The sequence below is a fragment of the Squalius cephalus genome (genome assembly GCF_949319135.1).
Source record: "Squalius cephalus genome assembly, chromosome: 18".
Classification (NCBI taxonomy): domain Eukaryota; kingdom Metazoa; phylum Chordata; class Actinopteri; order Cypriniformes; family Leuciscidae; genus Squalius; species Squalius cephalus.
Genome location: NC_137139.1, coordinates 25,850,987 through 25,877,725, shown reverse-complemented (window position 1 = coordinate 25,877,725; position 26,739 = coordinate 25,850,987). Strand labels below are relative to the sequence as shown.

Sequence of the window (26,739 nt, the reverse complement as noted above, 5' to 3'; positions counted from 1 at the left end):
AAAAACTAATTACTTTTATATATAATTTTATATATTTAATATATATATATATATTTTTTTTTTTTTATTATTATTTTTTTTACAAATTGTTCTTTAACAAATCGTGTTAACTGTCTGTAAAATAAATGCCACTTGGTTTAATATTTGGTTTTAATGCAATAAAGTTCCTCTGCAGATATACAAACACAGTACGTTTGTGATATGTCTTTTTCGCATTCTTGTTTCTTTACTCCATTGAATGTCAGTTGTATGTTTTGTTTCCCATACTGTTGAGGTTACGCTTTCTGTTGGGTGTGGTGAGGATGTTTTATTAGCGCATGGAGAGTCCTTCCTCCTGAGATAACTGCTAAAGTCAAACATCTGCACACACTCAGCTCAGACAACAACAGACTATAAAGAAAGAAAAGGAGAGAAGAAATGAGGGAGGAGTTTAGAACAAATTGAGGGGATTTTGGACAGAGAACAAGAAACACAGAGCTGTGTGTTCTGAAGTTTTCACTGCATTTCATGAACAATTTAGCCCGATCACTTAAAAATCATTAGAGACAAACCAACCAGCTATTCATTACGTCTGTAAGTGGTCTGTGTTTTCTATTGGTAGCTAGAGACAATTTCAGTTTCAACCACAATAGCTATAAAATCAGTTTAGGCTGAGTTCTTGTTGTCAAGGGAGATTAAAAAGGCACAAGAGATGTTCCACAAAGCACCATTTCCTCATAGAGTAGCACTGGCCTGAAGTGATTTAATTGGCTCAGACAAAATTTTAGAAAGCCAAACTGAACCTCGGTTTCCTTCATATTTTGCACAAAGTAAGACTTCTCATAAAGTAGAGTATATTATATAGAGTATAGAGTATATCATCAAATATTTATAGAGCAGGCATGCATGAAAATAATGGTCAGTACAGTAAAAATTTCAGCACATGAATTTTGAATATTTCACAACCCTGCAATTTACAAGCTTTTGATTATATAATAATGATATGTCACAATTTAAAAGTCATTAGTTATCATATTAAAAGACACTTCCTTTTAAAAAGTTTAGGGTTAATAAAATGTTTCTAAAAAAAAATCTTATGCTCACCAAGGCTGCGTTTATTGGATCAAAAATACAGTAAAAACAGTAATATTGTGAAATATTATTACAATTTAAAAGAACTGTTTCCTATTTGAATATATTTTAAAATTAAATTTATTTCTGTGATGGCAAAGCTGAATTTTCAGCATCATTACTCCAGTCTTCAGTGTCACATGATCCTTCAGAAATCATTCTAAATGCTGATTTGCTGCTGAAATCTGCTGCTTAATATTTTTGTGGAAACTGTGATTTTTTTTTTTTTTTTTTCAGAATTCTTTGATGAACAAAGTACAAATGAACAACAAATCTGTTGTAACATTACAAATGTCTTTAATGTTTCTTTTGACCAAATAAATGCATTCTTTCTGAATAAAAAGAAGCACAAAAAGGAAAAATCTTACTGACACCCAAACTTTTGAATTGAAGTGTAGTTAATGCAACACACATCATAAAGCAATTATTATTAAAATATACAGTATATAAAAACGAACTGATCCCCCATATTGTGGGATCAGAGAGCGAGACAAAAGCAAATCCTTCGAAATTGCAGCATGTAAATCAAAGATGAAATGTGCAACTAGTGGCAACCAACAGAACCACCAGTCCAATTCACGATTGGTTTTGTTTTTCCAAATTTGCTGTGCTCAAACAATGTTTGATAGCGCCACATTTTGAGGATCAATGTACGAATAGCTTAGAGACATCTCTGCACTTTAGACTGGGATAGGGATAAAAAAAAAACATATTTCACCTTTAAGATTTCTTTTGAGCCAGGCTGTCTTGTTGTAAATGATCTATGAATGAAAAGCACCACTTTCCCAAAATATATGATACAATCAATTCAGAGATAGATCTGGCAGGAAGTAATAATGTATTCCATCTGGATGCCCTCTGACTGTATTCATCTTAAAGACTCAAATAGAGAAATAAAACCAGTACAGATGCATCACAAACGCTGTTCAAACAACCATATCTCAATCTGTCATGGCACTTTTCCACTAAAATCCGTTTTCCTGTGATTCCCAATCGATTTTTCCCAACATGGAAAAGTGCCTGCTGTATGTTGTTTCAGGGTCTGTCTCCTTTTCCGTGTGTCTTGGAGTGAGCCAGAAGACAATTCCATTCTAATAAAACATGGAAATTTAAAGAGGTATGTGGAATTTTCACTTAAAGGGATAGTTCACCTACAAATAAAATTCTGTCTTCATTTATTCATTCTATATAATTTCAGACCTGACCTGATTTACTTTCTTCTGGGAAAAAAAAAACAAAACAAAAAAACACAAAAATAGATATTTTGAAAGATATGAAGTCAATGAAGTCTAAACCCCAATGTTCTAAATTTCCCTTTTTTTTTGTGTTCCACAGAAGAAAGAAAGTTATTTGGAACGACAAAAGGTTGACTACTGAAAAAAAAAAAAAAATCATACAAATTTGTATATATTCTTCTTAAGAATTTTTCTCGTTTTCCGGTATAAATATTTAAATATACCTAATTCAAGATACATTAACTTGAGAATTAAATGGCTAAAGATATTAAGTCTTGTTTTCTGAAAAATGTTTCAAAATTGAGTTTGTTTTTTTATTAAAATAAGAAGAAAAAAATCTGACAATGGGGTAAGAAAAAATATAATAGTTTCCTCCTTGAATTAAGTTTATTCTTCTGATCCCAATGGCAGATATATTTTCTTGTTTTAAAATCTCTCAATTTTGATACATTTTCAGAAACAAGACTTAATATCTCGAGTCATATTTATATATTGGAAAACAGCTTATAAATCATACAAAGTGATTTTTTTGAAAATTCTAAAAAAAGGTTTCTGTGGTGAGGAGGTTTAGGGTATATAATTTACAGTTTGTACAGTATAAAAACCATTATGTCTAAATCCCCATAAAACATGGAAACCCAACGTGTGTGTGTGTGTGTGTGTGTGTGTGTGTGTGTGTGTGTGTGTGTGTGTGTGTGTGTGTGTGTGCGTGCGTGTGCGTTAACTATTCCTTTAAGTGAAAATATCTATACATTCCTCTTTAAATTTCCATGTTTTATTAGAGTGGAATTGTTTTCTAGCTGACTCCACTTGAGTGAGTAAATGATGACAGAATTTTAATTTTGGGTGAATTATCTCTTTAAGGTAATAAAAGAATAATGTCATCAGTGCAACAGAATGAGCTTGGGACAGTTTCTCTGACCTGGACCAGGATCCAGAGGGTCATCTCCCAAAGTGATGTCCAAATATAATCAGATGGTGGGGGTCCACAATCTACACACATAAATACACACATACCAGAGAAAGACAGGAAGCAGGCAATAGTTGGACAGGAAGAAGGGAGTGTTGGCTATCACACTGTGCAGAACATAGGCTCCCTGTATTGTTTCCTGCGTTTTCTGGCCAAAGTGACTCCAGTCTCGTTTGTTCTACAGGATTGCAATCCAGATTCCTGTGAGCTTCTAGGCATTTGCCTATTTTCAGAAGGGAACTCAATTTGCACCTCCTGAATGTGCTTGATAGACACAATCAGCGACTCCAGTAATCTCCCATAATTCCATGCATTGCTCAACAGCTGCCTGTCACTGTTTCTTTTGGCTTGGCATTTGTTTGTTTGTTTCTTCTTTTAAGTCCCCATTGATGACATCAACGTCACATTATTTTGGCATCAGACGTGAACACAGGCCTGGTCTTGGTCAGTTTGATCACTGCTTGTTTGAACAGGCCCTTAGTTTCTGTTTGGACAGACAAGGGAGGAATTTTGTGGCCATTACACATGTGCCGTTTTAGCTTATTTATAGATTTCAGAAGCTTTTGTCATGACAGTTGTCGAGAAGAGGAGCCAATGTAAGTTATGTTGCCATTTAAAAACAGTTTGGGGATTTTGGGGCTCAGCTGCGCTCATTTGTTTGCAATTTAGCTTCACAAATTACTATAATAACTCTTTAAAGTTTTATACCTTCACATTCACTATTTATAACTGATGCTTCAATTTTTACAAACCTCTAATCCAAAGTATTAAACTTTAGTATGTAACTCATCCCACAACATGTGTGCTTCTAATATGAATGATACTTTGTCTGGTACAATAAAAAGTGCACCAAAAAAAAAAAACATCCTATAAACTTATATTGTAGAAGAAACCTGAGCCATAGAGACCACAATAACAGTGATTATTATGGGCCAGTAAGGAATCCACCTAGAAACCATCCAGGACACCCTAGCAACACCCTAGCAACACCATAGCAACGCCCTGGCAACCACCCACTCCACTTACAGTACATGTAAATCAGAGACTTGATCAGTTATACGCTGCACCAGATCTCTAACATAATGTCATTGTGAATTATGAACACGAACAGATGCACAACAGCTTAACCGAAGCGTCACCGCATGCAAACCACAGTCACACAACCACAGGTTTCTCCACCCCACTTCCTTACTGGAGTCAGGGGAAGCTCAACGCTCTCTTCAACTAGACGTGAAAAACATCCCCAAAAATCTAGAAACATGTCCACGGTGCAGATGCTATATTAATTGAGTTCATACTTTTTGCCATTTAACAATATGAGAGAATTTGCTACTATATAGGGCTTATTGATGTATCAAATGCATATCTATAATATTAGCCTATAACAATATATCCGCAATCTGGTGATTTTTATGTGAACCAAATGTTCAAACTGTCCATTTTAATGAATCATATTTTTTACTTCCTGCATAAAACTTTTTGAATTCAATGTCTGTTTGGTCAAATGATGGATCAGCCTTTCCTATACATCCTCTGAAATGCTTAAAAGGCTTCCTCTTTTTCCACAAAAGTGGCATTTATAATGTTATAAAAGACTGACATGTCAAATAAATGCTGTTCTTTTCAACTTTCTATCCATAAAAAAAAAATCATGGGAAAATGTATCATGGTTTCCACACAAATATTACTGCACAACTGTTTTAGTAACATTGATAATAAGAAATGTTGCTTGAGCAGCAAATCATCATTAGAATGATTTCTGAAGGATCATGTGACACTGAAGACTGTATTGAGTAATGATGCTGAAAATTCAGCTTTGTTATTACAGGAATAATTAAAACTTTCAAATACATTGAAATAAAAAATAAAAAAATTAAACAAAAGCAATTTTGGTAAGCATAAGATAATTCTTACAAAAACATGTAAAAAAATCTAATCGATCCCAAACTTTTAATCGGTAGTGTATACATAGAATATCGTTATATTTAGATAAACTGATTTTAGCTATCAGCCCCATATATTGCTTATATGCATGAATATAGCTCTTAACCATTCCATGTGGAAGTCATCCTCCTTCCCAATGGAATGCAAGTAACATTGTGGCAGTTTGTGTAAACCATCCCCCCGCTTACCCCCATGGACCGAAAAATAACAAGGTCACAAAAGGTCAAGTGCCTCTGACCATTTACCCACCACCCCTGAGCCTCATGATGCCTGAACGATGCCTGAACGGTGCCCTCGGCCACAGAGACGGTCTGTTTGTGCTCTCGTGAGGCTGCTGAGCGAAGGAATATTTACATGTTCTTTTCTGTGTTCTCACAGGCGTGGCTGTGGAGGGAGGAGGCAGAACATACACGCTATGAGGCAATCCCTTCTCAAAACCCCTGAGACTCTGAAAGAAAGAGAGGAGGAGGAAGAAAAAGATGATTAGCCTTCTCGATGGTAATTTAAAACAGGTGTCTGAAAGGGGTTGTGTGTGCCTTTGTGTGGTGCGAATGTGCAAGAATGCTGTATGTTTTCGTGTTCCATCTTATGTAAACCAAAACGACAAATTCCACAAACAGGAAATGACAGGAAACAGGAAATATCACAAACAGGAAAAGCATGATGGCGCTTGTAAGGTTTATCTCCCCAACAAGTTCTTTATAGGCTGGTGTTCCATAGTGGCTAAAGGGCTGTTGAATAGAAGGTTGCTGGTTCAAGCCCCATAAGGAATGATTCATGAACTATTGCACCCCTGATTAAGATGCGTAACCTGGCCCCCCCGACTGAGCCTGGTTTCTCCCAAGATTTTTTCTCCATTCTTTCACCTAAAAAATGCTATAGAAATAAAGGTGACTTGACTTGACCTCAAGTTGCTCCAGGATGAAGGAGAGTACAATCTTATGTAACACTTTAGGGTCCAGTTCTCACTATTAACTAGTTGCTTATTAGCATGTATATTACTACGATATTGGCTGTTTATTAGTACTTATAAAGCACATGTTAATGCCTTATGCATCCCTTAATCCTACCCAATACCTAAAGTTAACAACTACCTTACTAACTATTAATAAGCAGTTATTAGGAGTTTATTGAGGCAAAGGTTGTAGTTAATAGTTAGTTAATAGTTAGTTAATAGTGAGAATTGGAAACTAAATGTTGCTTTTTCATATCTCAGTTATATTTCATTAAACAATCAACTTTGTCTTTTCTCAGATGAGAAATAAAAATAGACAAAACTGAGGCTATATATTAACTTTCCCCGCCATCGTTTTTTTTTTTTTTTTTTACCAGTCAGCGCCAGCATTTCTGATCATTTTCATAAAGCTTTCATGGCCCCCAGAATACTTTGTTGTGTGAATATCTAAACATACAATATATCCAAAGAAAGAAACAACAAAATTTAGCTTTTTTTAATCAGTACTCAAATGTGGGTGTTTCATAAAAAGCTACATTTTGAACAAAAAGCTGAGAAAATCAAGTTTCTGTCGAAGATGTCTGGATCGGATTCAGAATGATGATCAAAACCATTCGAACCAAATCGAGTCCTTCAACACCTCCAACTCTTGCACACGCCTATACCTCTTCCTTGGTCGACATTTCATTCGGTAACATTGGGCAGTTTTGATTTATATGTGGTTTAATGTTTGATAATCATGTAATTTTACATGTGCATAAGCAGGTCTTCTATCGCTGGTTTCTACTGCTTCTTTGCTTGTTTTGAATCCGAAGATTCTGCACTATTTCAGAAGATGCGTAATAGCGTCCCCTACCGTATAACAGTGAAAACATGGATTGCTGGAAAATTCAGTCAATGGCGGAGAAAGAGTTAAGTATAGAGCTGTGAAATCAACGTGGCTGTATTTTATACACTGAACAAAATTATAAACGCAACACTTTTGTTTTTGCCCCCATTTTTCATGAGCTGAACTCAAAGATCTAAGACTTTTTCTATGTACACAAAAGGCCTATTTCTCTCAAATATTGTTCACAAATCTGTCTAAATCTGTGTTAGTGAGCACTTCTCCTTTGCGAGATAATCCATCCACCTCACAGGTGTGGCATATCAAGATGCTGATTAGACAGCATGATTATTGCACAGGTGTGCCTTAGGCTGGCCACAATAAAAAGCCACTCTAAAATGTGCAGTTTTATCACACAGCACAATGCCACATATGTCACAAGTTTTGAGGGAGCGTGCAATTGGCATGCTGACTGCAGGAATGTCCACCAGAGCTGTTGCCCGTGAATTGAATGTTCATTTCTCTACCATAAACCGTCTCCAAAGGCGTTTCAGAGAATTTGGCAGTACATAGAAAAAGTCTTAGATCTTTGAGTTCAGCTCATGAAAAATGGGGGCAAAAACAAAAGTGTTGCGTTTATAATTTTGTTCAGGGTAGATAGATAATTTGATGTTGGATGCATTTAAAAAACATGTCCATTTGTCCATTTAATCTCAAAGCTGTCTTGAAAAAACAATTAGGATATTTGATTTGCGTTTTGTCTTTTACAACGGGGATTGTAATGAGTACTTCAAGTTGCTTTTGATGAATGCATGTGCTAAATGGATACTTGCATACTAAACAGCCCTAAAAAAAGGTTGATTTTTCATGTTTCTGTCTGCTTAAGAATAAAAAATCATCTACTCTGAAGTAGAAAACAGATGAGTTTTCCTTTGAGTCATGGTCACGCTAAGTGCCTGGAGCATCTTGCTTCACAAAACCATACCCACAGGAATTAATTTACAGATTTGTTCTTTTCATTTAGAGCATCAATGACACATTTCAAGACGCATTGGCCATTTGTAACTGGAGTGCCTTGTACTGTTCTTTGAACAGCTCAGGTTACATGTGGTTCCATATGTGGAGTCTTGGCCGTGCAGTCGGACCCTCCTCACACCGTAGTGCTAACGGTCCCACTCCACCCATTGCTGGCCAGAAACTGGATAGCCCAGGTGGATGTTGTGTGCTTGAGCCTATCAATCATTTCACTTCCAAACTCCCCACACACCTCAAAAAGGGAGGGAAAATGAAAAAATCAGGCTTGTGGGAGGGGGACACATGTTCTCCGCTCTCTCCCCCATCTGGCCGAAATGTTTGACAAGTAATTTTGCGAGCAGTCCCCAAGAACACACAAAGCTGCTCACACTGCACTGTTTCCAGATGTTCTCCAAGCGGCGCCAACACACAGATACATGTGAACGGTTCCCGCCCAGTCGCACAGAGGAGAAATGAAAGTTTGTCTAGGGGAAATGGGATTGTGTGAGGGTGTGTGCGTGTTTAGATGCATGGGTGCATGTGCGTGTCGGCTTTTTCAGCTTCCCTTCCGTTTTTTCCTTCTATATGTTGTGTGTGTGTTGGTATTTTTGGGTGATTGAGGGTTAAAGCTGATTCACTGTATTACTCATTGGTCCAGGGACACACAAATTCAGCGTACATGACGCCATGTGCTTTCACAAGCTGATCAGCAGTGAACAGAGTATATAGTCTGCAGAGATGAGAGAAGAAAGGGCACATCATAGTTACAATACCAAAAGGAATGCAAATCAGACAAGCAAAATAATTTAATGCGTTTTGTTTTTTACCTTTTCAGGCCCATGGACCCCCATAAAAACTCTCAGACAGCCCAGATTTTTCTTTTTTTATAATGCAAATTATTGTAAACTATAACAAAAACTTTGGAAGCCTATTTCCACATAAAATAAACGTGATTGTGAGTTTAAAATAAGAAATAGTAACATTGTGACATTTAAAGTCAAATTATGAGATTTAAAGCTGCAATTGTAAGATATCACAGAAAGGGCTTAGATTAAGCCAGGATTAGTGCTCAGTTTAATTAGGACATTTAAGTAGCTTTTATAAACATGCCTTACAAACATTGCTGGTGTGCATCTTGAGACAAAACAATGGCACTGATATATTTTAAGATATGTCAGTGCAAGTAGCTTTCAGTTAAAACAGCTCAAACATACAAACATTTAGTCTGGGACTAGACTTAAGCCTTGTCTGTGAAACCGGGTGATAAAGTCAACATTACCTTTTTTATTTGTTTCCTCAAATCAAATTTGAGGAGAACGCATTGGCAGAATGCAACTTACATGATAATGTACAACAACAACTAAATAAATATGGAATATATTCTTTAAAGGAAATCCTAAATGAACCTCCAGTGGACCAACAGATGACAATGTTTAAAATGACATCATTAATCAATCAATCAATAAAATCAATACAATTTAAACAGATTCATTTCTCTGAATCTTTTTGGAGGTTTAATTGGTGGCAGCCTTTGTAGTTTTATGAATTTTCCAGAGAGACTTGAAGAGACTTTTTCAAAGTAATGAATATAAATATACAAAATAAATATAATAAATATACAGCAACATATACATGTTTCAACTCTTCTTATACTATCAAATGCACACAACATGAAGGAGGTGGCCTTGCCTGCAAGACGAGAAGAATGACGGTAGGAAGAGAGAGAGAGAGAGAGAGAGAGATGTGGGGGGAGTGTAGAGGGGCCATATAAAACCCCTGGAGCACAAGCCATGCTTTATCTTGTGACCCGCTCATTTCTGTCTCAGGCACAGGAAACCCCTAAACTCTTTCAGCCCTGCCCCAGCGCCTGCATACACACTCTCTCACACCTCAGCGTGCTCAGAGACCAGAATGGCTGTACGAAGAATGAATGAACTCTGGAAAACCATGGCTCTGGCTTTAATGTTCGGCTTTCTTTTGCTTCACAGTAAGTTTATTTGAAGTCTTTTGTAAGTTATTTTGTGTATTACATGCAGAATTACCGTTTGCATCCTTTTTATGTTCCTATTATATATTTTGTATAATTCTTTTGTACAGATTTATAGGAACATCTTTTTTCCTTATAATTTGTCAGGATTCATCATTTTGTAAGCTGTATAAAAGTATCACTGATTTTGAGATCTAATATAATGTTTTATTTAAAAAATAGTCTCACCTTGATTGATGTGACACCCAGCAGTTTGTAGTGTTTACTCAAAGGAGACGCTGTAAAGCTAGCGGGAAACTAAAACAAAGGGCTCTGGCTTGGAGTGGAAACATGCCGTTGATCGTAATTGCGGGCTATATCCTGCTCTCTGTCTGGGTGGAGCTGGCCGAAACATGGGCGTATATGTGTGTTTTAGGGACTGAAGAGTTTGGAAAAGCCTGGAAACTGTCTGAGGAGTCTGTTAAGCATCTTTATCCTGATTTCTATGACTGCATGTGGTGAAACTGTCCTTTGTAAAGCAGACGTACGAGTGGATTTATTGTAGACTGAAATGTGGACCACAGTGTTTGGTTCATGTTCTCCTGAAAATAGATGGATGTTTACATTATTAGCCACAGGGGTGAAGACAGTCATATGTAAACGGCACTCTCTTTCCAGTGAGATTCCAGGGAGCTCCGTTATTTCAAAAAGGAGTAAAAAGAGCTGGTTTGTAAGTGACGCCCATGTGGGCAGGGCAGAGCTGTACGCCCCTTTTCCCAAGAGGTGAGAGTAATGCCGTTTAAACGGGAAGTCTGGTTTAAACACCGTGCAACTTCTCAAAAGCGTGGTGGTTGAATTAAACACCAGAAAATGTTTCAGTTAAAATGTAAAAGAAAACAAATATTAAAAAAGAGAAGACTACCACTTTATATAAGAAACTACAAAAATGCACAAACAAACACTCACACAGCACATCATCAGTTTTCAAGCTAAATGAAAAATTTAATTAGGCAGCCTGCCCCCCTTGTTAGAGAAGAGAAACCAGCGAAGTTTGCCAAAGCTATGTGTAATATGAAATCTGAAGTTAACATGCCCTATATTCCTACAGTTCTCCTCAAATGTACTGCTCAGTGGTTTTTATAAAGAGTAATGCGAAACTGTAACCCAGCTGAATTCATTAGGCTGTAACAGTCATGCTGCCGTTAAGACTTTGGAGGTTGCAAGAAGTCACTGTTAAAGTGAAGCCTCTTCCCCTCCCCAACAAGAGGCCGCAAAGCACTGTACGTTTCCATTCCCACCAGTCTGTTAAATGCTTGGCACTTTAGTGCAATTGGCACTCCTGTGAGACTTTGCCAATGGATGGTCAGAACATAGCAGCACTCTTCAGCCAACCATGGAAATATGTGTGTATCAAGAGGGAGCAGGTCCTAATGTTGCAGATGTTGGTGCGCCATTAAAGTTCCGAAATTGCATTAAAGTTCATCATATCCAACAGAAAATCTTAAAAGCTAGTTATAAAGATTCAAACAGATAATCATAATTCTTAGTAAATCTTAAATTAGCATTATAGGTTTAAGATCATAAAATATCACTCACTTTAATTTGTTTGTCAAGTCCTGCCTCTTGGACAATGTTTCTTGTTAACTGACTGCAAATTATTTTATGCCGATTTAAAGACTCTTATAAAGAAGTATTTATTTATTTGTTTGTTTTTGCCATACAAGCATCTATGGCTGTTTTTATGGCAAGATTGATGTATTTTAAAAGTAAATAGTGGTAATTAGTAATGAAAATCATAAACTGACTCTTATACTGACTCTCATATCAATGTCGCTCTTGTGGCTTATTCAGCTCATTTCACAAGATTCCATGCTTCACTCAATGCAAAATTTGTATGTTAAAATTGAGAAAATTTCAATGATAAAATTCACTCACCCTCATGACATTTGAAACATGTGTTGTCTCCCATTTCTCTGTAGACTGAAATTTAAGTCGTTAGTCACTAATAATCTTCCACTGTAGTTTTTAAATGTAATTTGTACTCATTCAAACATTGTTTACATTTCTTTATATCGTTGTGCACTGGACAGTGGCTAAACATTTATGCATTTTGGCAGACGCTTTTATCCTAAACAAATTACATTGCTTAAAAATAATACAAAAATTATATTATAGAATTAAACATCATGGTTGAACCCACTTCAATGTGTGCTATTAAAACACAATATTGGAAGGGCATAGACAGAATCCTGAGGAGTGACCAATTTTGGTTGTGAAAGCAATATTCTGTTCATGTTGTGTTGGCAGAATTTATTATTTTAGCTCAAACACCGGAGCAAGCCACTACCAATGCCGAGGTCATGGGTTTGACTCCCAGAGAATGCATTAACTGATAAAACTTGTACCTAAAAAGCATCTACTAAATACATAGATGTAAATTTACTAAATGAGAAAGACTGATCTGAAAAACCTTCAATTTATAATAACCGAATCAGCGGTTTCAGTATGTGGACACTCATCCGCACGCTACAGTTGCTGCAGAATTAAATTAACCGAAGCTAAGTGGCTAAAAAGGGTCAAATTACATGGTGTTTGAATAAAGCCTCAGAGGAAAGACTCAGAAGATAGAAGTACTGCATTCCAACCGGCCACCCACTGTTCAACTGTGACAGTGCCCTCCCATTGCAAGTATTGCTCTTTTAGAGGCGTAACCTTCCTCCTCTAATGGATGGAAAAGGGCAAGAAAGAATGGTTCGCTATGACAGCCTGTTGGCAAATGTGTTTAGCTGGCTCACATTCACCCCATAGTTACATTAGCCACCCAAACGACATGCTAAATTTCAGTTACCACCTTTTCCCATGTTGTGAGTTCAGCCATTATACACCCTGGTAGCTATGTGGCATTTCAGTGGACAGATGCCAAGATAACGGTTGGTGCCGCCCAAGCATCATGTAATATTATTAAATCTGGCTGTGTTTTGAGCTCAAGGGTGAGTGAGAAAACACCTTAACGCATCTTTAGCTCCTTGGCAGACTTAGCATCCCTGATGCAGGTATTTTCCCAGTCCTAAAACTGCTACTGTGGTGTATTACAGTTTGATATATGGGAAAAATCCAAGGCCTAGATCAACTGTACCAACAGGAGCCAATTCATCCACCCTGGTCTGAACCAACACATGGGAACTCCCAAACTACACAATGCAGGATGTTTAAAGTGACTATTATCACACACATTTTTATTGCATTTGCTGGAGAGCAGATGCATATTTTCATGGGTTTAGTCACACAAAGATCACATAGTCAAGGCACAAAGGAAGAGGAAGTCCATGCATGCCAGTGCATCATGCATGATAAAAACAAAATGGATGGCAGGGGTCACTACAGGGCAAGGAGTGATATATTAAACTTATATTTATGTGTACCTTAGTTCTGGAATATTCTCCTTGGCTGACAATGCGCTGTTTGGCCAATAAAAACATGCAGCTGCCAGTTTCTCATGGCTTTTAGCTATTGCCTGGCATTCCAGCAGTCCTAGGCCACTTCACGTCACATTCGCAAGGGTGGGGGAGCCTATACACAAATGCTGTAGAATATCTTACATCACTCCGATTTGGGTGTGCTCAGTCTCACTGGGCTTCTCAGTGCATATTGATTGAAACTGAAAGGGTGGAAAAATAAGCAGTTCATTCTCAGATTATGTGAAAAGATCATCTGTGCAAACAGTAATTATGACAAGTTGTATGTTTACACATTTATGTCCATCACCCCACTTATAATTAAGAAAAAGATACAAAACAACTATTACGTATCATATTAAGAACTAATGTAAACTATCAACTAACAGTCATGTTTAATTAGCTGAACAGCATCTTAAATGAGAAAAGATAATCTGGAATCATATCAGGGTTTGTTGTTGTTGCTTTTGTGAGTCTGTTATTCTGTAGTTCCCCTGGCACTCCAATACAGTTTTGCAGTTATTGCGTTTCTCACAGCTGGCATGCAGCTTCCAACCACTCTCACACTGACACAGCGCTCTGGTAATACGAGTATCCAAAAACCTGCGTCCAAACATTAGTGTGTAATTAGCCTGTGGTACAACAAAATCTGTAACAAGCGGAAACTCCAAGACACTAGCTTGGACCATTCTGCTGGTTGAATCATCATATTAGTCAAATAGCAACTTATAAAGTGAGTGCAAAGTTTCAGCTTCACAGAAACTCTAGCTGTAACCTTCAGGATAAAATCTGTTCACTTTGATGAGAAACTTGTGCAACATCCTGTACCTAGTCATATGTTTGTGCTTTTTCCATAATTAAGGTTAAAAAGAAAAACTAACCTTTTTTAAAAAAAACTTTTCATTTTCTTATAGAAAAAGGAAAAGTTTTTTAAAGATTTTTTTAATGTATATATATATATATAAAATAGTAATAACTAATAGTAATCACAAAATATCTAATAGATATCACAACAACAAACACTGTTTGTGCTTTTGATGTGTACAAAGATTGAGTCATTGTTTTTTGTAATACTTGTTACATGCAAGTAACTTTATGGAGAAATTTGCAGTTCTGTGGTGGTTTTCGCCATTTTGCCTGAGGAATAAACAGAGCTAATGTGGCTTGGCTGAGCTTCTTTAACCAGTGGGGCAATTAATGTTCAGCAAGCAGCACAACACTGGGGCAATTCTACCTAATGTTCCCTAATTGAAAACATAAGATTTTATCCTTTGCTTGCCATCAAAAGCACGAGGACTTTCTCACAGCAGTCTTTCCTCCTTAACCACAGTGTTACAGAGCCCAGGGGATTTGTTACGGTTAGCCAGAAAGTGAGAGAGGGGGCAAAACCCAACCCCAGTTTTTCTTTTGTGTGATGAAAAGTAAAAAAAAAAAGAGAGAGAGAGAGAGAGAGAGAGAGAGAGAGAGAGAGAGGCTTCAATACCCCCTCATCTTTCTGTTGTGGCCTTTTCTCCAAGCATTGTATAAGCTGAGCATGGCAGTGGATCAAACATTTAGATATCCTATTACATTGTCTGAATCAATCTGCGTGATGATGTCAAAGAACAAGAGCCTGGAAATGGTCCATGGACATCTGCAACCATGCAATGCTTTTGGTGCTGACAGTGAGCTGCAAAAAGTGGAGGCAGCTGGCAGCTGGAGGGGGGTGACAAGATCATGCCTGTTTTGGACAGTAGGGGTGCTATTTGAAAAAAACAAGGTTTGATGTATTAAAAACACCAAAATCTGCAACATTCATTAACTAAACCATTAATTACATTTTTATAGTATCTGTACAGTATGGATCTAGATGGTTCTTATGGAAATGAACATAGCAAACAGTGAATGAGACACTATTGTAGAAGAATAGTAGAGGAATCTATTAGTAGGTGGTCTATGTATTAAATATACATCTCGAATTGGGTCCAAAGGGGTCAGGAATGGGATCATTACTGTGTGCATGTTTAACGCACTGTCTATAGTTTCTATCTGAGATACCTACATCCTGTCTGGCTTGGGGAACATTCCACACCTGACACTAATTTGATTAATTCCTTCTCCCCGTTTTTGTTTTGTCAGAAAACAACAGGGCTGTGGGCTCATTGCTAAGTAAACTCTCAGGATCAGCATGCTTGCAAATGGAAATAGTTATCCGGTAGTTGGGGTGGATAGAGTGACCACTGGATTTCCTAGTGTGTCCGTTAAAAGAGCCCATGAAGTTCTTTGACCTATAAGAAATAACGAGAAATAATATTTTGTGATCGCACCAACAGTGCATCACAGGGGCTTCCACTGTAAGATTTTTTAAATAAACCAACGAAAAAGACTCCAAATACTATTTTAAAAAATAGTTAAATGCGAAATGAAAAAGCCAAGTTTGTCAGAACAAACTTTAAACGTTGGCTTGACAAAGTCTTGTAAGAAAGTTGTATACCAACTCTCTCCCAACAGAGAAAATGAATCAGACAGACAGACATCGATAGAGCGAACGATTGATAGATAGAACCATAGATAGAACAATGGATGGATGGATGATAAATGTTAACATGACAGGCCTGCTTAAGAGAGGGGATTGAGCTGCAGCTGACTCTGATCACCAAGAGATGCTCTCTCTATGGCCTGGGTGGAGAAGCCATGATTCCCAGGCTGCCGTCCAGCTCAGCAGGCTGCAGACGTCAGACTCAGGGCCTGATGTTTAAGCACAAAGTACACTGGGAGGAGAGTGGTTCCCTTAAGATCTGTGCATCTGGTGATGGAGAAAGATGGACTCCACCCTGCTGGACAACACATTAGAGATTATTAGAGTGATTACCAACCCTTTGAGTTGCCTACATCCGTCATCACAATCTTTCCTCTTTCGCTGAACTGTTTATTTAGGTTTCTCCTGTTTCAACCAGACCTAGAGATAGGAGAGAGATAGGAGATCTTGAGATGGCCTTCTGTCCTGCAAGATAATCACGTCACAGATCTGAGTGTGGAAGGGAGAACAAGAGGAGGTCTTTGTTAGGAAGCTATCCCAGAGTTCAACAAGCTTGTGATTTAAGCATTAATGCGGGCATTTTAGAGATTAAAGACACTCCCTTATGAGCCGTGAAAAGGCAGATTGCTTATCGCTGCATTGCCCCTGGGGACTGAGTTGAGGATACAGACCAGAAATCTTCTAGACATGTCTTTAGATTCCCAGAAATAAATGTCTATGGGAAAATTACAGTGACATCATTTTTAGTCTTATGAGTAGACCCATGGGACCATTTAAAGAGGCAATGATCAAAACATGACTTAAAATGCTTTGAGAGCCACTGAAAAAAGGTCATTTGGAGTTCTTCTGCCATCTTTCTAGCTCAGCACAACTCCATATACTGTAGATAAAAACAAAATAAAGCACAATTCTTGAAATCTGAACCCTACAACTAAGACGTAAAGGAACAGTTGCCTGGAAAATGAAAATTCTGTCATCCGCATAACTGTCTATTTAATGAGGTACTTACTTTAAAATAACCCAAACATTTTAGGGGCATCTCTCATGTTTCCAGGGAATGTGGAAGAAGGAGGCTTTAGCTCTCAGGTTTATATCAGAGCTGTCAGGACGTGTCTGGCTAAGCTTACTGCCATTCGTCCATTCAGACACAGCTGAAAGCACTGGGGATTTTGGGGAGTCTTTGCCTAAGATTGTCTCATTACATCAGACCAGACGTGCCAAAACACCATCGAATGGATTAGAGCGATTCAGAAATCTGGAGAGCACATTTTGTCCCTGTTGTGTCACTTTCCTTAGGAAAACAATGATTCCGGTAATATTTCTGTTGTATTGTTGGATGAAAAACATGCACTGAAGCAGTTAGGTGAAGCCACTCTTCCAGATCTCTGTTTATGCTTGCTGTCAGGGCATCCAGAAGTCAGTTTGATTACCAGATCTCACTGCCACACAAACTGTGAAATATTAAATATGTCAAGAGGAATATATCATTTGGGATGAAAATTTTATGGGATGAGTTGTATGCCTTTTGAGGTTGAATTATAACAACTGACCAACTTCATCAAACTAGAATGTGCATTCTACAATCTCTAATTTTTATCATACTGCCATGGTGACCACGTTAATAAAGATTAGTATGATATTACTAAGTATGATAATACTTAATAAAGTTGGCATGACTGAAGTTTGTTTAGTAGCTTTGAAGAGAGACATCACGGATGTAAATGCAACTGGCATTTCATAAAGCATTTTGTAACTTTAAAACTATAAAAAATAATTGCCAAGATAATCATCAGCAATTGATGCATTATGTGTTACACATAACTTAATGCATATTATGCAGTAACAAATGTATGTAGAACATTTATTAAAGTCTACATAAAATGTATGGACAAAAAGATATGAATTTTATGATGCATAAAATGTAAGCATACATTCAGACACTTTAAAAACTGGAAAGTGCTTTCCCAATCTGGCGAACTCGGATTTGACTAGCTGACTTCACGCAACACAAGGTTTTCATCAGTCCAACTGGAAACAAAGTTGTGTCCACAAGGTTTAATCAGTTGTCTGGCTATGAGAAACAATATTTATACGAATTGTCTAGGATGACCTCATTCACCTCAAAGATTCCCTGCTATTCGGATGATGATGTTGTACCACAACAAAAGCCATGTCCCTGCACAGAACAATACCATGAAAACACACTTTTTGGATACTGTTTGCATTTGCATTTTAGCATTAACATCTAGCTAAATAAACCCAAAATTACATATGTATGATTTGAGATGCACTAATTCTAATCTCATAGACATACCATTTAAGACAGAAAGTTTGGAAAACAGGATGTCGCTACTTTGTCATTGTGTGCTGCTTTTAGAAGGGGTTTTTTGTTCTGTACACTTTACACAATTAAAGACATGTTGTTGTGCTTCTCATTTGTAGAAAACACACAAATACAGAAGTGTACAAAGGCGTTCACGTATGCTGGTCTTGTTTATGTGATATTAGGAGAAGAGGGAACATTCTTCCTAACAGTTATTATATCAATAAAAACATGTCAGGTTTTGGCTAGTGTAAGCCAGTGCTTAGTTTTTATTAACATTTTTAAGAGCTGTAGGATGCATGCCCAGTTCAGCCAATTAAACTATATAGCCAGCCACTCACAGTATCAAGCACGATAGACCCGCTTACAAGACACTCAAGAGTGTTTCTGTAATGAAGGAGGAGTGCTTCTTGCTGTACGTGCGGGCGAGTGCCATCATGGTGGCCATGCAAATCACAAATCACAAAATGCTAAGAATCCCAAACAGCAAGCGAGGTATCATAGCAATCAACGAGATCTGAGCTTGACCAATCACAGATTGTCATTTCTTTTGGTGTTTTAACTAAAAAGATTCATCAAGGTAATGGTTCATTGTTTCAGCATTGCTGCCTTACAATACAGTGGCATTGATACAGTCACACCTGTTGAGACAAATGTAGAATTAGTTATGATCAGGGTGTGGCAGATATCTTTGTATTGCTAGTTAGGAAAACACAAGACCACCCAGCATGAGCTCCAGATAGCATTCTGAAGCCTGCGTGACAACGAGTTTGACGGCAAGACGTGTGGTGTCCTAAATGACACCACAAAGTGTTCTAAATTTAAAGCTCAGCTGCTCAAATGCCCAATGGCAAAAAAACAAAACAAAAAAAAAATTCAACCCTTTGCTGAAAAACACTTGAAAGAGTATTCCGGGGATTAATACAAGTTGTACTCAATCAACAGCATTTGTGCCATGTCAATTACCACCACAAAAAAAAAGTATTTCCACTTGTCCCGCTTCCTTTAAAAAAGAGGAAAATTCTGGGTTAAAAATTTAAAATAATGGAAGAGAAAGGGGCTAATAATCAATACATGTTCAAATATTCACTGTTTCGATATTTAGTCACAAGTGTGAAGCATGACTGTAGTTCTAAAAAAAAAATTGCTTATAAACCTTATATGTATAAACTTATGTCCAATATTTACTTAATTACAATTACTCAAATACTGTAATTCATCAGTTTTAACAACATAATTAACATGTTAGTTTTACAATTACAATAATTTATGCTTTTAAATCCACCAAAAATTGACTTTAATTGTATTTCACAGTAACCTCAAATTTGCACTTTGATTGACCTTAACTTTTATTGTCAATCAAAAGTGAAAACTCAAATATTTGACTTGAGCACAAGTTCAATGACTTTTGGATGTGGTGTTGTTAGTTGAGGATGCAACACCTAAAACAACCAAGAAAATGAATTCACTCGTACGTTACGCCCAGCCACACGCTTCCTGCATTCCACGCCTCTAGACAAAACTCTTTCTTAAGGAGTGTGGTAATGTACAGCAAAGCCAAAGGTCTTGACTTTTCGAGGGTGATGTTTATTTGCTCAGTCAGTGTCGGCAGCATTACCCCCCTGCTTAAGTTATTAATAATGCAGAGTGGCTGTGCAAACAAGGCACATTTTTGGAGAGGGTGGAGACAGAAGGGCATTAAATAACAGTCAAGGAGGGGCCAGGCCTCTTCTCAACCTCAGGGTTCACCTACCACCCACATGCTAGCAAACACTGTGCGGCAATCTCTGGATGAGGAGCATCTGACACTCAAGTTAAACCCTGCAAGCCCTTTGTGATTCCGTAGTAGCCTAATATATGAAATGAAGGGGTGGCATGGAAACCTTGATTAAAATCCAAACTCTACTGTTTCACAAAACTTTAAAAATATATATATATTATTTAATATTAGGATTGCATGTATCACTGCTATGAATGCATAATTTTCAGCACTATGGCAAAATAAATCCGATTTTACCTGAGTTGTGAATGTGAGTTTGCATTAAATGTGATGCAATAAAACAACATCACGTTCTGCACAGAAAAACAAACACAGAATGCAACCAGTGATTCATGAACAAATTACTTTTAATGAACAAATTATTATTAGTGAATCAAAAACATAACAGCATAACAGCGTAGCCCCATCACAAACAAATGACTCCTATGAGCCAATTTATTTTTTTGGTGAATCAAAAACGTACATATGGCACAACCAGTTGTATGATACCCGAAACAAATGACTCTTTGGTTATTTTAATGAATATTTGGTAAAGATGATAGAGAGAGAATTTCTTGTGTCAAAATGGAAATATATCTGAAATGGAAACTGGAATCAAATCAGAATAAAATTAAAAACAAAGCAAATCAAGAGCTTGTGAATCAGAATCAAATGTGAATCAGGAATACTGATGTGCTGCTCCCTAAAACCATGTTCATGATTAATAGAAACTATTGACTTCCTGTTTCTATAGGAAATAAGTCAACACTGGAAAAAAGTGACTGAGATGAATGTTCTGTGTCTGAGGTGATCTTAAAGCAAAATTAATAAGATCACATTCATTGTAATTGCTGTTATGGGCGGCGCATTAATGGCAGCTACAGAAATTCTATCATGTTCTTCGTTATTTATGTAACATGCAGTCATTCACCAACTTGAGGTGGGAGTCCAACCTAAAGCTTCGATTATTTGACACTGAGCATTTTCTGTGTTTCCGTGTAGGTTGTCAGGGACAGGGAACCACTCCAGCTGGTGCTTCAATAGACCCGGGAACAACCTCAGCAGCAGATCAGGCAATGGTGCCATCAACAGTCTCAGTAACAAACACAGTTCTGCCAGCATCCTCAACCCTTGAGGTCAAAGCTCAAACAACACCTGAACCAACCAAACCAAGTTCCGGTTACACTTCTCAACACACTGGTATGAGCCATCAAGAATGTCCAAGAAAAAAATTGCAAAGTGTTTTAGTTGGTGAAACTACTATTACATGATTCTTTTTATTTTTAGCTCCATCAGACCCCAGCGCCTCTGGCAACAGCAAATCCGCCACCCTGATCACATCCCCACCAACCCAGCCAGAAACCGTAGCCTCCAACAACAATCCTGAAGAGACAAAGGAAACAGTGAATCCAGCCTCAAATCAAGAATCCAAACAATCAGAAGTAAGTCATTCTGAGTCAGTTTTATGGATTGGAATTCTGGGTGGAAAAAACAATGGCCTGAAAAGAATGTAATTTGACAGATTGATTAAGAACTATACAAGTTTTCTTTTAATTGATTATTGATCACTGATTTTCATTGGTCAACAGCTTTCATGAAGAATATGAAAAAAAATCCAAGAATATGCTGACATTTTCCTAAACTCAACGTATAGTTATTAATCAACGGAAAAGTGCCATTTTTGAATAGAACATCAATGCTGTGTTTTTCTTTACATGTCCCTTACAGAAAACAAGTATGGTAGAGGTACAGTGATGGTTACAGATGGCAATATCATGGCACTGATATTCAATTATATGGTACTCCAAAGTACTTCCAATAATACCATGGTACTTCTCCAAAAACATTTGGTAGTTTTATGGTAACTGTTTTAGTCTATTTGGCACTTCTTGTGATTAATTTACAAAAAAAGTACCATCGTACTACCATATTTTTGGACATTTACCAAACAGTATCATGGTCATTTTGAAAGGAGAGTACGTTAATTTTAGTACCATGGTATATTATACAGTTGTTTAAACTCCAATATACAGTATCTCTACAAGAGCTGAAGACTCTTTGCCAACCCAAACCAGTGGACAGAATGACTTCAGATGTTTTCAGTTGCTGTCATCTGCGTCCGTGTACATTAGAAAGGAAGGAAGCTTGGTGTCTGAGAGGATAAAGTTTAGCAAGGCAGTTTGAGCTGTTGATGCCTGTGAGCTCAGATTAGGGAGATCCTGTTTTGTCATTCGCTATAAATAATCCCTGCACACAAAAGATGAATGAGTGGGAGAGAAGAGGGGCTTCCTCTCACTGGTGCCATGCGGTTATGAACCCAGGAAAGAGGTTAGACAGAAGAAGTGGGGGAGATGATGATCGTCTATGTTGGCAAGAACCGATCTGAGACCAGTGAAAGTATAGTTGGTGAGATAATAGTGTTGATAGGCCAGTCTGATGCAGAATCATTCATTTGTTTTCATCATGATAGGCATTGATCATTCGGGCATGACACCATGGCGTGACACATCATAAATGCTTTGTAAAAGGCAGGGAGATGTGCTAAACTACAAAGACTCCTTCCTGTTCACTTCCTCTTTTTGTTTTCTGTATCAAGGGTTCGTATAAGGGACGCATGTCAGGGAGAGTGGAAAATGTCTAAATTAGGAAAGCTTAGGAATGCTAAATATCAAGGGCGTAGAATTTAGTTGGGACGCTAGGGACATGTCCCTACCAATATTCAGCTATACTGAATTGTTCCTAGCAACAATTTTGATCAAATAATTTAATTATATATGTAAACCACTGTTGTTGTAATTTTGGACTTTTGGACAAAGTTATAAAAAAAAACTACGCTCTTTCAAGTACAGGGACAAGTGTTTGAAACATAGCCTACATGCACGGTTCAGCTGAATGTTAAAGTTTACCCTCTTTAACTTAATGTTGTTAAACTGAATGTATTAATCAAACTGTTAGGCCAAATATCCACAAAATTTAAAACAACACTTAAATAAGAGGGCGCGGTTTATCTGTCAATCAGATGCGCATGAAAGATGTGTTCGTTTTCAACAGTAGTTCTTTCAGAATCATCATTGGTTCAGTTAATTTTTTTAAATAAAGTGAATGTGCAAAGTCATCAAGAGCGCTCTGACCCCCCAAAAAACACTGTGTGCTCTACAAGTGCTATATATATTATATAGATTACATATACATTATATGTAGGCCTATGTACTCTGATGCTGATGAGAGAGGTTGACGATAGTACTATGGACAGAGTAAGGGTCTAATGCTCTATTGTTGATGACTTCCATTGACTTGGAAGTCAATGGGGTCCATCAACTGTTTGGTTACCAATATTCTTCAAAAAATCTACTTTTGTGTTGAGCAGAAGAAAGAAATTCATACAGGTTTGGAATAATTTGAGGGTGAGTAAATAATGAAAATTTTCATTTTTGGGTGAACTATCCCTTTAAGTAAGCATTAGCATCATTATGTAAAAAAAAAAATTTAAATAAGCATGCACAAATAAATATCCCACATCTACCAATATCAGTTGGTTGTACCAATATCAGAGTTATTTCATCAAAACAGACTTACGACAAAAAATGCAACAGCCATACTGAATCAACATCCCTTGATCAAATACAAATTATGACTCAAAATGCTGTTGAATCTACACAATGTTCAAATCCTTCTGAAGATGTTAATACATTGGTGTTTATGTGTTTCTCTACAGGCGAAAATTAATACAGAAGAGAAAGGCGCCTCTGGGTCTTCTCCTGCAGTTTTCGTGTCTGTGCTGATGGCCGGCTTACTGCTTGCTGCCATAATAGTCGGCATATACTACTTCAAGTGCCATCGCCGAACTAACGGCAAAGGCATAAAACTGGTGAGTCCCCAAATTAATGGCCCAAAGAAACATCCCTGATCATTAACTGTAATATCCTTACTAACTGTAACATCCTTACTAATATCAACACCTAGCAAATCTTTAAAGCAAATTTTCACATTCATTCATTTCCTGCCCAAATCGATGACTTCAACAACTGTTTCTCCACCACCGAGTGTTCCCGATCAAATTCCCATTTTGAATGTGTTATGCAATCATTTTAATTGCAAAGTTTAGCGTATTTGGTAAAGAAGTGTTGCCAAGCTTGTAATTAAGAGGGAAACAATTGGCAGCATATCAGTGCAGCGCAGTTCCTCCAGCACACGCCCAATCTAATGTTCAGAACCACAACACATGCAAACGAAACACGAACTGTTTCATCTCCTAGCCAATAGTTGTAAGCTGTTTTCCTTCTCAGCTAAATTATGTCAAATTATGAAACTGAAACAAAGTGCACTCCATCGGACCTCAAAAAGAGAAATAATAAATAAAATAAAACATACATACATCACAGGCTAGGATTTCATAAGCCATATGCTGCTCAATGAATGCTTTAGCTTTGAAGATGCATCATGACATGTATTCTATAAAATAAAAATGATTTTATGGCAGTTTTCATATTCTGCTCCAAGAACACACCGACCTTATTTCAAGGGTCTTGCTCATCAAGTGTTGATTATGAAAAATCTGATTTTGTGCATCTTTCTTTGAGATGGCACCACAAGGCGCTGTTCACTTGCAGAAAGCAAGCTTCTGGAGGGCACTAATAATAATAATAAATCTGTTTGTATCATGTTTTCCTACAGGCTGAGGAGTCTTACATGGCTGACGAGGAGAACCAGGGCAACACTCTGGTGTCTGTGGCCCCTCTGAACCAACCCGAGCCCCAGGAGAAGCCAAGTCTTAACGGAGAGTCACAAGAAGCAGTGAAGCCCCAAACTCCCCCTGCTGCCACCAATGGCCACTCGACCACCAAGACGGCAGACACAGAGCTGTGAATGAGCCGTTCTGCCAACGAGGGTCTGGGTGAAACGCTCAATTCCTGCTTTATAAACCCAACTCAATCTACTGCATATTGACCTTGGCCGTCAGAAGGCTCAAGGGAGACAAAGACTCAAATTCCCACATTTACATGTAAATATGATGCAAAATGTTCCATTTAAAGTCATACAGAACAAGTAAACATTTTTGAATCAAAGTATGGCATACACATATATAAAATAAAAACAACTGGTCAAGTAATCCTCCTCCTTATCTAGCAAAATAAATGTCAATGCTTGAATGCTATATGAAAGATTGTTGTGATGCTATGAAAGTTGTAAAATGCCAGTTATGACAGTGATGATTTATAACAAGAACATCATATAGGCTAAATTCAATCAAAATATGATGCAATAAAAATCGTTTTAGTCCAAGAGGTGCAACCCTTGAGTATAACACTACTGTGGGGTGGGGAACCTTTCCCATGAGTCATTGCTGGCTTCCATAAGAGCAGCCAGGGCTGGAACATAACACCGGGAGGATCCGTGCTCCTGTCCCAGCGCTCTAAAGCTTCCAGCTGAGTGTAAATCACATCACACCATAAAGAAACTCTCAGAATCCAATGGTGCATGAGTTCTGTTTATGTTTGCTTTGGGTTGTTTGTGTGTTTCTAGACTTATGAAATGTTCTATATGTTCTTCTTTGTGTACAGTATGATCTGACTAGTTAATAGTCTTGTATAATTTTGTTAATATCACTGCATGACAAAGTAATGATTTCTGGAGTTGGTGAGCATGAAAAAATCAGTTTAAGTGTACACGTGAACTCCATTTCATTGCTGCGAACAACCCTTAATGTAAAATCCAACAAATTAGCTATGCTGCAAAGCCCGTTAGCACTCAGGGTAACAGCTAAATATTATCTTACATTTCTGGATTGAGTTACACCGTACTTTGTAAACCAGTATTATGCTCTTTTTGTAATATTTTTTATTCTAGGCATCTAGATGTAGTGTTTATGGACTGAATGACTGACTTAATCGTTTGGATGACCTGCCTTAATTTTTAGAAATTTCTTGAGTGGGTGGGTGTGTTTTACTTTGTATCTACATTTGCTACTACACTGTACATAAATCATTAGGCATAATTAGTTGAAGCCATTAAACCCTGGAGTTTAGGCCTACCCATCGCCTTTAGTTTTAGTAGATTCACTCCAATACAATGCAATTTTCAACCCATATCTTGTTTAAATACTTCACACTTCTTCACAAGATTTCTGACACTAGACTTGACTAACCCTTTGTGTCAAAATTGAGTGCTAGAGTGTCAGTGGTATCTCTTGAAATAAACTGACAGAAAATTAAATTATGTTTTAAGGTTCAATACGAATATATGAAAGTATATACATATGAATATCATGTCCTTTATTTCAACTATGACATTTATAACATTCCGGTGTTCAGTCTTATTTTGGATCGGTGTACTAGCATTGTGTTAAACTGATGTATGTTTGTGATAGGAATAAAGTTTTGGGGAAAAAATCAGTATGTGATCACTAATCATTTCTACTTTACCCCAGTGAGACCTCGTCTTTGTGTGCCTTGGATCTATATGATACAATTTTTCATTTATTTGGCTGCTGGGCTGTTTACTCAAGAGTTTCTGTTTGATATGAAATGCACACATATGTTCTCACTCCATCTCTCTCTTTCATTCTTGTACACACGTGCAAAAATTTGGATGGTCTCTAAAGGCCATTTAAGCAAACAGCTGGTTTGTGTAAGAGACGGTGATGACATCATAATGCAGGGATTTG

General features: G+C 37.4%; 1 protein-coding gene and 1 long non-coding RNA gene across 3 annotated transcripts; one reads left to right on the top strand and one right to left on the bottom strand.

The window, feature by feature from the left end:
* Positions 1-128: 128 nt before the first annotated feature.
* Positions 129-8,774, bottom strand: LOC307145959. The gene is made up of 3 exons (XR_013819032.1): positions 8,693-8,774; positions 5,509-5,707; positions 129-390 (listed from the first exon to the last, which is right to left on the bottom strand). It is a non-coding gene; the product is annotated as an uncharacterized lncRNA (long non-coding RNA).
* A 1,058-nt stretch (positions 8,775-9,832) lies between these two features.
* cd34 (CD34 molecule) lies at positions 9,833-26,113 on the top strand. 2 transcript variants are annotated; one of them, XM_079849642.1, is made up of 5 exons: positions 9,833-10,041; positions 21,078-21,275; positions 21,363-21,517; positions 23,791-23,943; positions 24,750-26,113. In XM_079849642.1, the coding sequence occupies exons 1-5, from the start codon at positions 9,966-9,968 to the stop codon at positions 24,939-24,941; spliced, it is 774 nt and encodes a 257-aa protein (XP_079705768.1). In that variant the 5' UTR covers positions 9,833-9,965; the 3' UTR covers positions 24,942-26,113. The 2 variants fall into 2 exon arrangements, with proteins under 2 accessions (XP_079705768.1, XP_079705767.1); XM_079849641.1 differs by having other exon boundaries at positions 9,855-10,041; positions 21,372-21,517.
* The last annotated feature ends 626 nt before the right edge of the window (positions 26,114-26,739 follow it).

Coding starts and splice junctions, on each gene's coding strand:
- cd34 (XM_079849642.1), top strand. CDS start 9,966: ATGGCTGTACGAAGAATGAATGAACTCTGGAAAACCATGGCTCTGGCT. Junction 10,042..21,077: donor CGGCTTTCTTTTGCTTCACA/GTAAGTTTATTT, acceptor GTTTCCGTGTAG/GTTGTCAGGGACAGGGAACC. Junction 21,518..23,790: donor AAGAATCCAAACAATCAGAA/GTAAGTCATTCT, acceptor GTTTCTCTACAG/GCGAAAATTAATACAGAAGA.